General features: G+C 45.4%; 1 protein-coding gene across 1 annotated transcript in view; it reads left to right on the forward strand.

Moving 5' to 3' along the window:
* The window catches only part of prex1 (phosphatidylinositol-3,4,5-trisphosphate-dependent Rac exchange factor 1), a 105,782-nt gene that overhangs the window by 74,410 nt on the left and 17,334 nt on the right, over positions 1-14,038 (forward strand). Inside the window, exons 18-28 of the mRNA XM_079673649.1 lie at positions 3,834-3,975; positions 4,078-4,134; positions 4,478-4,625; positions 4,720-5,229; positions 5,316-5,916; positions 6,030-6,105; positions 6,689-6,876; positions 7,531-7,692; positions 8,155-8,365; positions 9,512-9,797; positions 10,638-10,856. Coding sequence (XP_079529775.1) covers positions 3,834-3,975; positions 4,078-4,134; positions 4,478-4,625; positions 4,720-5,229; positions 5,316-5,916; positions 6,030-6,105; positions 6,689-6,876; positions 7,531-7,692; positions 8,155-8,365; positions 9,512-9,797; positions 10,638-10,856 — 2,600 coding nt within the window. The remainder of the gene's footprint in view (positions 1-3,833; positions 3,976-4,077; positions 4,135-4,477; positions 4,626-4,719; positions 5,230-5,315; positions 5,917-6,029; positions 6,106-6,688; positions 6,877-7,530; positions 7,693-8,154; positions 8,366-9,511; positions 9,798-10,637; positions 10,857-14,038) is intronic.

Raw genomic sequence — 14,038 nt, forward strand, 5'->3', positions numbered from 1 at the left:
ATGAATGTGTATGCTGCAGAGAGATCTGACAGGTGATGGAACAAATAGACAGTTTGCAACCTACTGACCAGATAGCAGAGTCCTGCATCGGGTCGGGTATCCGCGGGTAACCCGCAAAAAAGGTGATTTGCGGGTGGTATATTTTCAAACGCTTTTTTCCAGGTTCGCTTCTGGGTAAAACAAAGATGATGCGGGTCCGGTTGCGGGTGTTGCATAATAAATATATTTAAACAATAATATTTTAGTTTAATGTTTAAATCCTCAGACCTCTCCTCCGCGGGACCGAGCATAATCATAACCTCTGCAGCGCATCTATCTGCTGCTGAGCGCACCACATTCTGAATGGCTGAGGTGAAGCTCTCTAGCGGAGAATACACCATTTTCAATAACTCTTCTTCAAGAGCGAAATCCAACGTCTGGGAGGCTTTTGGTGTCAACCTAGATGGAGAAAATAAACAACATCCCAGGCTTTTTGAGCCAAATATGCAACTGCGTGTGTTAATAATTGCACGTTGTCACTGCTTATATGCGGGTTCGGGTCGGGTTGCGGACCTTGTGCCGGCGGGTCGGGTCGGGTTGCGGAACTAATTGGCAATATGTGCGGGTAGCGGGGCGGGTTCGGTACTGCACGTCACGGGTGCGGGGCGGGAGCGGGTCTTGAAAATCAGACCCGTGCAGGACTCTGCCAGATAGAAGACACCGACGAGAAACCAAGGTGCATTATTAGCCACCCAGGCTTTAGAGAAGGCTGTCTCAGTGTTTGGACACTGAAAATAGCGTATCTTCAATACAAACAACAACACAGAGCAGTTGATGGCCCACTACACCAGTAAGTAAATATTGATTGACCCAACTGCCTATTGCAGCTTTGCTTTCATATAATACTTTTAGTCGCTACAGATATGGTACACTTTTAAAGATACCATTAAACTCTTTCAAGCAGTCAAAAACAGCTTGGCTTTTATTTTTTCTGTGTATGCAAGTTCAATGTATGCTTGGGAAAAGAAACAACTACACATGTGAGGAAATATATAAGAGGTCTATGATTCTGTCAAGCAGTCATGTATAACCTCATATTTATTTTGTACAAATAAAATACAAATGTCATGTTATAAGCCAATTTGTAACCATTGCTACATAATAGTACTACATAACATTTTATTTTTTCCAAATATATTTATAATCTGTATACATTTTTTTCATTAGGAAATATCGATATACAGCTTATCGACAGTTTGTACGTTGGTGCTGGGGTGTACTCGGCCCAAAAATCAGAGTCCCGCTGCCTGCATGTGCTGTAACCGAGATACGGAAGACTTACCCTGAACCGGGAGGCCGCTATCAGGGATTTCAATGGCCAAATCTGTAATTTGACATAAGTCATGCAGCTGAACTGGTTAAAATGGTTTCGCATGATGTAAATAATTTACAAAGTACATCATTTACAATATTATTTTTCCAAAGAAACATGTAAATATAACAACATTTTCCAAATCACAAGTTTGTAAGATTGTATTAATTTACTGTTTGATAAATAAAAAAGGGTTCTTTTGTTAATTTTTCACTTGTATCATTTGATCTTTATTGCAGTGTACATTAGTCTATTTTGGTATGTGCGAGCCCACAAATAATTAAAAGTGGTAAAAATAATAAAGGTATTCAGACGTAATTCATTTTTGGCCTTACTTATTTCACTTCAACTTTTATATATTTCAGTCACTAGGCAAGTTCACTGTACTCTGGTGACATTTAGCTCAAGCTGGCATAACACCTGTAGTAACTTAATTCTTACCCGAGTTTTGTGCACAATCTTCCAGCACCCATGATCAATGTTTATAGCAATCAGGAAACATTCACAGCTCACAACTCCACATCGCTTCCCCATCATGAATTGTTAGATAAAAAAAGTTTAGCGAGGTCCGGTAACACATATGTTGAGCGAAAATAGCGGAAGGATACAAAACAAACAATCTAGACGAGGCTGGTGTTTGCCACGTGTGACGTCACACAGCTGGGTTAATGGCTGGCAAGCTTTTCGCTCCCGGAGCGGAATAACACGGGAAAGTGGCACACATTTCATGTTATTTGGGGGGTATTTATGGAAAGAATCATTGATGTTGATATGTCAAATGAAACAGTGGAAAGTGATGAAGCGATTTATTAACACAGAATAACATTTATTTTGGACATTACATGGACTTTAAAGAGGATTTCATCCTCCCAATATTATATTATCTAGTGTGCAGCCGTTTGGCTGACACTTTTAGACACCGGCCACAGTTACTACTGTAACTACGGTTCTAAACCGTGTAAGTACTGGCCATAGTTACTACCGTAACTACGGTTCTAAGCCGTGTAAGTACTGGCCATAGTTACTACTGTTACTACGGTTCTATGCCGTGTAAGCACTGGCCATGGTTACTGCTGTAACTACGGCTCTGTGCTGTTCTCTTCTTTAGAAGCTAGTTATCTGGTCTTAAACATTTGTGTTTGACTTGATCTCGCTTGATTGTTAGCAGCAGCCACTTGGCTAACGTCTTGCGTGTACTATAATAATAATAATAATAATAATACATGGGACTTTTTGTCGCGCTTTTCATGAAACTCAAAGACGCTTTGACAGAGAATTAAGAAAAGACAACAAAAAAAAAGACAAAGAAATACAAAAAGAGATAAACAACGGTACTGTTAAGCTTCATTATTTAACTCAGCCGGTGAAGGCAGTGCTCTCGCTCCCGCTCCCGGTAACGTATTGTTTTGATTGTTAGCAGCAGCCGCTTGGCTAACATCTTGCATGTTTTGTTAAAGCTTCTTCATTTAACTCACCTGGTGAAGGCAGTGCTCTCGCACCCGCTCCCTGTAACGTATTGCTCTGATTGTTAGCAGCAGCTGCTTGGCTAACATCTTGCATGTTTTGTTAAAGCTTCTTTATTTAAACTCAGCTGGTGAAGGCAGTGTTCTCGATCCCGCTCCCTGTAACGTATTGCTCGGATAGTTAGCAGCGGCCGCTTGGCTAACATCTGGCATGTTCTGTTGAACTTCATTGTTTAACTCATCCAGTGAAGGCAGTGTTTTTCGCCCCCGCTCCTGGTAGACGTGCTGCTCGATTCTTGGCAGCAGCCGCCTGGCTAAGCTGCCCCGTTAAGCTTCTTTATTTAATCCAGCTAGGTGAAGGCAGTGCTCCTGCTCCCTCTGCTAGCAACGTGGGTGTAGGTCATTCACATCCCTCTCTGTGTTCGGCGAGTAGGAGCATTGCTCTACTCTTTCCGTTCAGCAGGTCGCCGGAGAAGGCTGTGTTCTCGCACCCGCTCCCGGGTACGCTGCACCTGGCATTCGTTATGAACTCAACCAGTGAAGGCAGTGTTCTCGCCCCCGCTCCTGGTAGATGTGTTGCTTGATTATAGCAGCAGCCGCCCGGCTAAGCTGTCCTGTTAAACGTCTTTATTTAATCCAGCAAGGTGAAGGCAGTGCTCTCGCTCCCGCTCCCTCTGCCGGTAACATGGGTGTAGTTACATCCCTCTTTGTGTTCGGCAAGTAGGAGCACTGCTCTACTCTTTCCGTTCAGCAGGTAGGTGGGGAAGGCTGTGTTCTCGCGCCCACTCCCGGGTACGCTGCACCTGCCTACCTACAGACTGGCTCATTCATGTAGCGCCTGTATGGCTTCTCTTGAGCCCGAGGACGGCCATGACCGCTGCTCCCCTCTGCCTTGGCCTCGAGCATTTGAGGGAGGGTCTCACGCAAAGCGCCTGCATGAGCTGTAGATTCATGCCTCGGGCACTCAGAGTGGCTAGAGTCGCAGAGGTGGTACCTCTCCTCGTCAAAACTTCCTCCAGGTCAGTCTGGCCGTTCCCGGCGACTTGATGGAGGGATGGCTGTGGGCCGCTCACCCACGAGGAGGCTTCCCACTCCTCTGCTCAGAGCTCTCTGCAGGGCACGGAGGACGCCTCCATGGTGGCCATTATTCGTGCGGCCCTGGTACGCTTGCAGCTTCAGGTTCCGCGGGCCAAGTCGGCTCAGGCTAGCGCTTTCTTCAGGCATAACCCTGGCCTCTTTTCACTCCCACTGTTCCTCCTTTAGAGGAGTACCTGAGGGAGCTCCATGCTGATACTGGCTGTCTCTACCTCTCTGCAGCAGGTTCCGGCTGAGCCTTCTTTGCTGGGCCTCAGTGAGGCATCACTGTAAGCCTTTGCCCTAATGTCTAGGGAATGGGGACGAGTTATGTCCTTATTGGTGCAGACTCGTCGTCAGGTTTGACCTGCTCAGTCACCACTGTCGGAGAAATGTCCCCGTAGTGTGCCAGTCAAGCCAGGGGAGCTGTTTGGGGCAGCTGCCCTGTAGCTAGGCAGCCCACTCCCAGCAGGCCCAGGGGGCACCGGAGGCCGGGGGTTAGGCTCCAGTTACTGGGCTGTCTGTACTTCCGGCCCTTGGGTGGTTTTCACCTTAACCCAGGGGTACGAACCGCAGTTCCGGCCACTAGCCTTCGGCCGGGCCAAAATGACAGTCGTCAGCGATCCGGCAGAGGCCCTAGCTCTGGCCCAAGAGTTGTCCGTCCTTTTGTCCAAGGACGCAATCAAGCCAGTAGACCCTCAGCTTAGCCCAGGGGTTTCTACTCGGCGTACCTTCACGTGAGCAAGAAACTCGGCGGATTTCGCCTGATCTTGGACCTCAGAGGAATCAACAGATTCCTGAAGGTGCTGCCATTCTATATGCTGACCACAGCACATGCACAGGCGGAGTGGTTCTCAACCGTGGACTTGAGGGATGCCTACTTCTACATGGGCCGGGCAACATGGTGCCTTATATTCAGTTCCTCCGGCCTTTGGGCAGACTGACGGCTGCCTCGGCCGTTGGGCCCTTAGGCCCGCTGTCATTGCGCCCCATGCAGATGTGGCTGAACAGCCTTCACTTGGACGCCAAGTGGCACAGGCACAGGAAAGTCCGGGCGTCGCAGCGCTGCCTCCACTCTCTGTCACACTGGAGGTGCAGGGCCCATCTCCTGATGGGTGTGCCCATGGGCGCCATCCCATCCCGCCAGGAGACTGTCACCATTGGTGCAGGCCTCTCAGGGTGGGGTGCAGTAGGGCAGGGCAGGACCGTTCAAGGTCAGTGGTCTGCCCAGGAGGGTGCACGCCATGTCAACGTGCTAGAGCTTTGGGCTGTGCAGCTTGCACTCACGCACTTTCTACCCCAACTGGGGGGCAAGAATGTGCGTGTTCCTTGGGACAGCATGTACGCTGTTTCCCAGACAGCAGTCCCTTCTATATAGTGGGCGTTCTCACTCCACTCTGAATTTATGTGGCTGCTATTTCTGCCAGACATATTCGGGTCGACTGCGCCACGGCGGGGTGCCACAGGTCGGTGTCCCTTTTCCTGAGAGGGGCTTTACGGCAGCATCCCCCTAGCACCCCGAGGGCTCCGGCTTGGGACTCGCCCCTAGTGCTGGATGCCCTTTCATCTCCTCCCTTCGAGCCCCTAGCCCAGGTGGAGCTTAAGTGGCTGTCCTTAAAAGCAGCATTTCTGCTTTCCATGACCTCAGGGAAACGAGTTGGAGATCTACATGCCCTCTCCGTGAGCGATACATGCCTGAGGTGGAACTCCGATGGCTCGGGTGTTGCCCTCTGGCCGAACGGGGCGTTCCTGCCCAAAGTGCTTCCACTAGCCCAATCCAATCGGCCTATCCAGCTGGCGCGCTTTAACGTCCCACAGGAGAACGGCACGCCTGAGTTGCTGTGCCCTGTGCGTGCCCTAGAGGCGTATCTTGGTGCTACGGCCCATATACGACAGTCAGAGCAGCTCTTCATCTGCCATGGCGGTACGAGAAGGGGCTGTGCTCTTTCCAAACAGCGGCTGTCCCACTGGGTTGTGTATACAATCTCACATGCCTATGGGGCCAGTGGCCGCCCCCTGCCATCAGGGGTGAGATGTCACTCTACAAGGAGCATCTCAACGTCTTGGGCTGCCCTGAGAGGGGTGTCCCTGGAGACCATCTGCGCTGCGGCGTCTTGGGCATCGTCTGGCACATTCTCTAGGTTCTACCGGGTCAACGTCGCCACTCCCCATCCTTTGGGCGTGGTCCTGTTGCCGAGCTCCGCTGCGTCCAGCTAGGTAAGCAAGGGTTCGGAGTCTTCATGACATGGTTGGTATAGTCATCCAGTGCTGAAAGCACCGCCTCTGGCGGTCAGTATGGACGAAATAGAACGATAGTTACGGCTGTAACTACGGTTCTATGAGTCCCGGATGAACGCCAGAGTTTCCGGTCACTCAGAATTCCTGTGTGCTCGCGAGAACATTCTGGGAACCGATCCACTAATGACGCCGGCCTATGTAGCCGTAGTCACGTGGGTCACAGGTGACTTTGTTGTTATTGCTATTACTGATACCACGGACATCCACACCTCATACTTTACTGGTTTTGAACTTAATTAATTTGGTTTTGCTAAAATAAACATATTTTGTTAACCGTTGACATGGTCTGTATCCTCTTTGTTGTGGCCTTTTGAGCCGGGTCGTAACAGGGCAACTCTCCATCTATGAGGGGAATGAGAGGTTACCGTGGCATGGTAACAGCATGGTAACATGACGCTCGTGCCTCGCCCCCCTCCTTTGCAGATAATCAACCCTACAATAAAGTCGCAATATCGATGTGTTTGATAAAAATCAAGAATTGTGAGAATGACATATTGACATTTGTGCTCCACAGACCACCAGCTGGGCAGACTTTCCCTCTCCGATGAACTTCCTATGGTCAGTTTGACGGTAGATAACGTCCACCTGGAGCACGGCGTGGTCTACGAATACGTCAGCACCGCAGGCATCAAGTGCCACGTTCTGGAGAAAATGGTGGAGCCCAAAGGCTGCTTTAGCCTCACTGCTAAGGTAGTTGTTGTAGAATTAGTTAAAGTGTAATTATGTTAAGCTAGAATCAGAGAGCAGAAAAGGCACAAAAGAGGTATAAGCCGTTAATTTGTAGCTAAATGTAGCATGGTAGCAGACTCTAAGGACATCATTCTCCATTGTCTCTGGTTAAACACTAGCAATCAGCTTATTTGATGTTTTATGTTCATTCTAACACAGTAAGAGTAGTCTAGGTGAGCTTTTTGCTGAAACGTTACACCCCTTGCATTGTCAAAGAAAGAAATTGTTCATATCTATTTTTTCACATTTTCTACAGTTTAATGAGACTTTAAATTGAATAACAGTTGTTAAAATTACTTCCATGTTCTCAGCTTCTAAAACATCACAGCTCATGTATCATAAAAGATCCCAACTTGGCCGTTCACCAGTTTGTGAATCACTGGTGTTTGTCCAATTTTCACTATTATGACAGGAACTAAAAGAAACAAAAGTTTTTTTGGCCTCACTGCTAGTTTTTGGTTGTTAGTATTGGAAAACTGAATGTTTTAGATTGATGGGAAATGCAATTGCTGCTGCTCAGAATGCTATTTTTACTGATTGTGATCGACAACATTTTTGAAACTTTTATTGTAGGAGAGTGTTCCATCCTTACCAACTTTTATCTTGTCTCTACAGATCCTGGAGGCGTTTTCCGGCGATGACAGCCTCTTTGTTCGTAACTGCAGCCAGCTCATCTCCCAGAGTGACCGAGTCGTTACCATGCCTCAGTACGAGTTCAGACAAATCTGCGACACCAAGCTGGAGAGCATCCGGCGGCGTATAGGCAGCTATAAGCAGGTACTGAAAAACACGTATACACTGTCTTCAACACACAGACACTGTGAAATTCAAATGCTACATACAAACATGTCCTCTACTTCCACATATTAACTTTAAACAATCAACAATCATTGTCACCTTTTTCCTTCGTGATGAGTTTGCATCCCTGATCATGAAATGTAGCTTTATTGCGAAATACAGCTCATCTTTTTACACTTGTCAAACCTGACACCTAATAAGAAATGTGATAATAAAAGTTGGACATCTCCCTTGTCCTTAAACATAATTTTGACATGAATTCTCTTCTTTAATAAACTATTACATGAATTAGTCTACCATTATGTCTCTGTCATATTTTCCACTCTTTTAACAATTGTGGTGAAAGTGGGAATTATCTTATTATAGTCCCACAGTGCAAACATTAGAGCGGTCTGTCATGTTTTCTCCAAGCTAAATTCTGTCTCCCCTTTTTTTACACAGTTTGCCCAGGAGCTGAGAAACAAGGCGTGGCCCTCCTTCAGGCAGGCGGGGTTGCGTCCTCACCCACTGGGCTGCATGGACTTTGTTCCCACCAACTGCCAAGTCAACTTCATGCAGGTGTCTAACCCCAAGAGCACTACTTCCGCTGGCAGGACTTTCAGCATCCGCTTTGGGCGCAAGAACTCCATATATGGCCTGGATCCTGACCAAGGTAGACGACACACCATCATCCAATAATATTTGAGCTCCCTGTCACATATCCTCCACTAAGCTTTGAAGAGAACCATCCCCTTTGACCAACTTAACACCATCTCAGTGATCATTCTGACTAATTACCCTACACGACCATTTAAATCCCGCTGCAATGTTGACCCCGGCCAAAGTAGCAATAAGGTCTAAACAAGGATTTCCCCCTTAGTAAATTAGATAAGTGCTTTGCCATTAACACTCCATTAGCCCCAGGCCTTACCCATGTTATTGACATGAGAAGTGAATGATGTCAGTGAAAACGCTGCCTTGAGGCGGCGTAAAAATGTTTGTCAATGCTACTGCTGCAAGAGGTCAAAGGGGAGAGAAAGATTTCAAATTGAATGTAATGTCGCCAAAATAATTATAAGAAGATGGTTAAACTAGTAGAAATACTTCATCCATAGACACGGAAATCCTGTCTTCTGTCTATATGGCTGTCAAAATGCAGCTTGTTTTCAATTAAGAGTTAGCATTGCTGTCCCTGTTCCAGGATCCTCGTCTGTCCTCTCAGCACCAGCTGTAAGTCAGACATCTGCCTGGCAGTTGTACCGTCAAGATCTTCTTCTATGGTGCTTTTCAGTGTATGCTCTGTGTGTTCAAACAGCAACATAGATAATGTTTTTGTCTAGTGGCAGTAGCAATTATTGGCAAAATAATGAATCAATGAGGATTATTACCTAACTACCTGATACAAAACATCCTTTTCCAGCACCATATCCTTGCATTTAAAGGAATTTGTGGATTGTTAATAACATTTAAAAACAGGCTATACATATATTACATTGTAATGCTTGCTGTGTACTCATAGCACACACCCTGGTTGCATAGTCAGAACTTAATCAGTCTACAGTTTTGTGATGTCTCAGGTTATTGCAGCTTAGTTTGGCTTCCAACCCAAGTCAACAGTTTAGCCTCCTTCTCTGGCCGTGCGTATCAGTTGCATAAGCGCCTTTTTAAGAAGTTGTTTTTCATCGACTCTAAATGAAGAACAGGCAGGAGCGTAACTTCATAGGGTTTTTGAACATCTGGGGTAGATATAATGTTCAGAGATGTTTCCTTTCAGCCACTGCAAACATGTTTATCGTCTCCTCTCCTCTCTGTCCTGTAGCTCAACTCAACCCCATGTCCCACATCCAGCACTGTGTGACAAGCATGGGCGCTCCTTCCTGGAACTGTTCCGGCCTGGAAGAGGACGAGTTGGATGGCAGTGGGGATGTGAGCGTGGATGGAGGCGAGGGGTTGAATGACAGTCGGCGGAGCAATCACAGTGAAGGCGGGTTGAGCTTCCTGCTCAAACAGGAAGATACAGAGACCCAGGATGCATACATTCACCTATACAGCCGCCTGGACGTCGCTGTGCGGGAGATGAGGCAGTATGTGGCCCAGATAGATGTGTAAGTGCTACAGTTCATTTAGTGAAACTAAATCATTTGAACCTAAATGTTACCAAAAACACATAAAAAAAAAACATTGACTTTGAGAATACTCACTAATATCTGGGTTTAGGACTCATTCCTGCACCACTCTGTTATCACTTTATAAATGTTTTGCCATTCCTTATAAATCTTTTATCTCCACCCCCATGAAAAATGTCATCCATCAAATTAGAAGAAAAGTGTTTACTCATATCCATTCAGAAAATATCTTCAGCGCTAACAGTTGGTGCTGTTACAAAATAACAGCATTCCCCTCGTGTTTATGTGAGAGTAGACTATTTTCATAGCCTTCACGGTGACATTTAGAGATTTCTAAATAAAAAGCTCCGAGCTGTTTTCCCCGCAGCAGCCTCCCGAGGCTGTCTTTGTCTGTCTGCCCTTTGCCTTGTTTAAAGCCCAGGGTTTACAAAAGGAACATTCTTCAGGCCCAAAATATTTATGGGCCGGGCCCAGTACAGGAACAGGGAGTGAGGCCAGGATAACATCAAGAGAAAGAGACACATATTGTGTGTCTGTGCCGAGGAAGGGGTGTGACAATGTGTCTGAATATTTGTGTATGTTTGATTGTGAAGGCCTCTGCGCAGAGTGTCTTATAATAGAAATAGAAGCCTTATAATGTTTTATTATTACATTTAGTACACTTTATATAGCTGAAGCTATCAACACTTTTAAAACCACAAAAATATACTTTAAAAACACACATGCTAAAAATGTGTTACATAAGCTTCAGCCATGTTTGGTTAAATGTGTTTTCATATCTCATCTGAATTTTCAACCTTTGTTTTTGTCTCCTTTTAGCCTCTTGTCGTCTATCACGGAGCCCACGCAACTCCAAGGGGAGGGTGTGGAGCCTCCGGTCTACGAGCCCAGTCAGCCCCCGTCTCTGGCCCCCTGTGAGGACGGCTCTGATCAGGACAAAGTGGAGCAGGGCGGCATCAAGAGGGTCTGCTTCAAGGTGAATGAGGAGGACCAGGAGGACTCGGGTCATGACACCATGAGCTACAGGGACTCCTACAGGTAATGTTTAAAGGCCGTCGCAAAGACATCAGACCAACTTTGAAAAGTTGGTACTAAATTGAACATGGTTATGAGTTCTCCAGGTATTAAAATACCTTTGGTTGTCTTCAAACTGAGACTAAAGTACCTTAAAAATTCATTATAATTTAGACATTATGTTTAGTCTTTATTTTAGGGGGGGAAATCTATATATATACCTTAACAGAACAGGGAGAGCGATAGAGGTATAAAAAACAACAAAGAAACAATAAAACGTAAAAAATAACTAAAGGGGTACGAGTCGTCCACCAAAGATTATAAATGTAGCAATCATTGTTTTCCTTAGTCACAGTATATCAGGTGCAAGACAAGTTATCACCCAATTTCTCCAGAAGGCATCACCTTTGTAATTTTCCTGTCTTAGACTGAACGTCATACCATGAATGTTTTTAATTATGACTACTCATTGGTTAATAGCGGGAGGTTCCTTACAGAGCCATCACCTTGCATTGTACTTTTACTCACTATCATCAAGATTTGTAACAGATTGTCATCTTTTGCTGATTCTGCATCCGTATTTCCCAAGTAAAAGGATGCACAGGTAAAATCAATATTGTAGAACTTAGACCTTCTCTGATAGTATTACAAACAACCTCCAAGAAGGGTTTAAAGAGGCCCTATTACGCTTTTTTTGGTTTTCACTTTCTTGTACTGTGTTATATAAGTCTGGTGCATGTAAATAGTCTGCAAAGGCTAAACTCCCAAAGTTCCCTCAGGAAGGAGTTTCTGCAGTTTCCTGCCTGAAACGCCTCATTGGACTCCTTTGTTTACTTCCGTAACATAGTGACATCACTTTGTGACCTATACCCTTCTATTGGCTAGCGCTCCAACACATCATATGTAAAAGCCTAAGGGGCGGGACATCTCTAAGCCGGCCAGCTAACCAATCAGATCAGACTGGGCTTTGGTTTCAGACAGAGGGTGAAGAGAGGTGCTGCAGCACAGGCAGTATGAGAAAATAAAGAGTGTTTGAACATTAAAGCATGGAGACATGTCACACCCTGAAAAGGAGCATAATATGTCCTCTTTAAAAACACTTTTGTCACACCTGGATTTTTGACAGTGAACTGTATAGAGCAAGAACAACACTCATTATGCCCATTGCCTCCCCTTTTTGGAGGCTAAAAGTCATTCCACATGTTGGCATTTTTAACCGAGATCCAGGGCTAAAAATGACTTCAAAAATGTGGTCAGATCTGGTTATGTCATTTACTTGTTGTGAGTTCATTCAGATGTTCCCGTGTGTGTGAGGGAGAGAGCGTGTGTGTGTGCACTGTTCACTGGGCAGAGCTCCACTCAGCCCCACCCTCCACCACCCACTAAGATGTAGTTATTGGTTGTTGGTGCGGTGGGCTGGTGTATAATAGAGCCAAATGTTTGGGGCGCGGCCTCCTCAAACACTCTGTCATTAAGGCCCGGCCACGCCACGTGAAACGTGACTACCTCATCGCAATAAAATGTAAAGGGAAATGTATGCTGTTGTACACACACGCACACGCGCACACTGGTAGGTGTTTTTAAGACAAGTGAGGGGGAAAAGGTTGCAGTATAAGGCTTCACTGTGATCGCAGATGATTCATCCCGCTTGGGAACTTTTCATGGAAATTGCTACTGTGTTTCAGAGGTGGGTGGTGAGACAATTAGACATTAAAGCCTGAGGTGGTGACAGTCCAACAGTCAGATGTCTAAGAACAGTTTGTAAGGAACATAATGTGAGAGCAAGGACAGGAAAGACACACACGTGCAGACACGGGGTCAAAGAGAAGGAAATACAGAAGGAATTAAGCAGAGAAGAATGTTTGAAGAAGTTGTAATAAGTAGTGCTTGTTCTAAACTCTGGTACATTGTGTCTGTTATAAATCTTTGGCTCCTGAGTCCGCGTGTGACCCCGTCAGGACCTTTTGTCTTGTATTCAGACATGACAGTGTTCAGATCCAGCTGAAACACAACACAGACCCCCTCGGCATCAGAATGCATCTCCAGTGTCAACTTGTGATTGATCGTCCTTCGTTGCTTAACATTTTAAGTAGTTGATATTCATCTTGTTTGTTTCCTTAAACCAGAACACCCTCATAATCAATCCAGTGCAGACGTTCTTTTGACTCAGCTTCCTAAATCAGACCAGCTCTCTCAAGATATTACACTTTATATGAATCTTAAACCAGCTTAAAAGACTATTTCAGCCACAAAACACTTGTTTGTTTATGATTAAATCACCCCCATTTTACCTTGAAGTCTTGAAGAAAATGTCTTTCAAACTCTCAAACAGATCCTGCAGTATAACCCGCGTCTCATGTATCCAGTTGTATGCTGACTACTTACTTACTGTTTAGCACCTGTTCATGCTAATCAGTAGTGTATTTATTATTAAATAAAGCCTGAACGCTTCCATTCGACTCATAGGGACATCAATATATAATACTAGAGCTTCTATTGGCTAGCGCTCCAACACATTGTACATGATTAGCTAAGCGCTGCACATCTCGAAACAGTTGACCAATCAGAACAAAGCCAGCCAGCTAACCAATCAGAGCAGATTGGGCTCTGGTTTGGGAGGGTGATAAGTGTTGCAGCAGCACAGAGAGAAGAGAGAAAATAAAGACGTTTTTGAACATTAAAGCATGGAGACATGTCATAGTTGAGGCTCATAATACACATTTGAATCATGAATATGAGCAAAATATGTGTTCTTTAAGATTTTAGTGAAAATGCATGTTTGCAGGGTAGTGATCATTTGATTGCATAAATGAGACTTCACAAGTCGACTGAGAGATTGTATATCGATTTTTTTTAAATGTATTAAACCTTTTCTCAAATTTTGTTCAAAGTGGAGGCTTGCGACAAAAACAAAAAAAAACATTCTTCCTAGAACTCAAGGTAACAAGGGGTATCATTTTGTGTGTGTGTGTGTGTGTGTGTGTGTGTGTGTGTGTGTGTGTGTGTGTGTGTGTGTGTGTGTGTGTGTGTGTGTGTGTGTGTGTGTGTGTGTGTGTGTGTGTGTGTGTGTGTGTGTGTGTGTGTGTGTGTGTGTGTGTGTGTGTGTGTGTGTGTGTGTGTGTGTGTGTGTGTGTGTGTGTGTGTGTGTGTGTGTGTGTGTGTGTGTGTGTGTGTGTGTGTGTGTGTGTGTGTGTGTGTGTGTGTGT

This window comes from Notothenia rossii (assembly GCF_949606895.1).
Source record: "Notothenia rossii genome assembly, chromosome: 4".
NCBI lineage: Eukaryota > Metazoa > Chordata > Actinopteri > Perciformes > Nototheniidae > Notothenia > Notothenia rossii.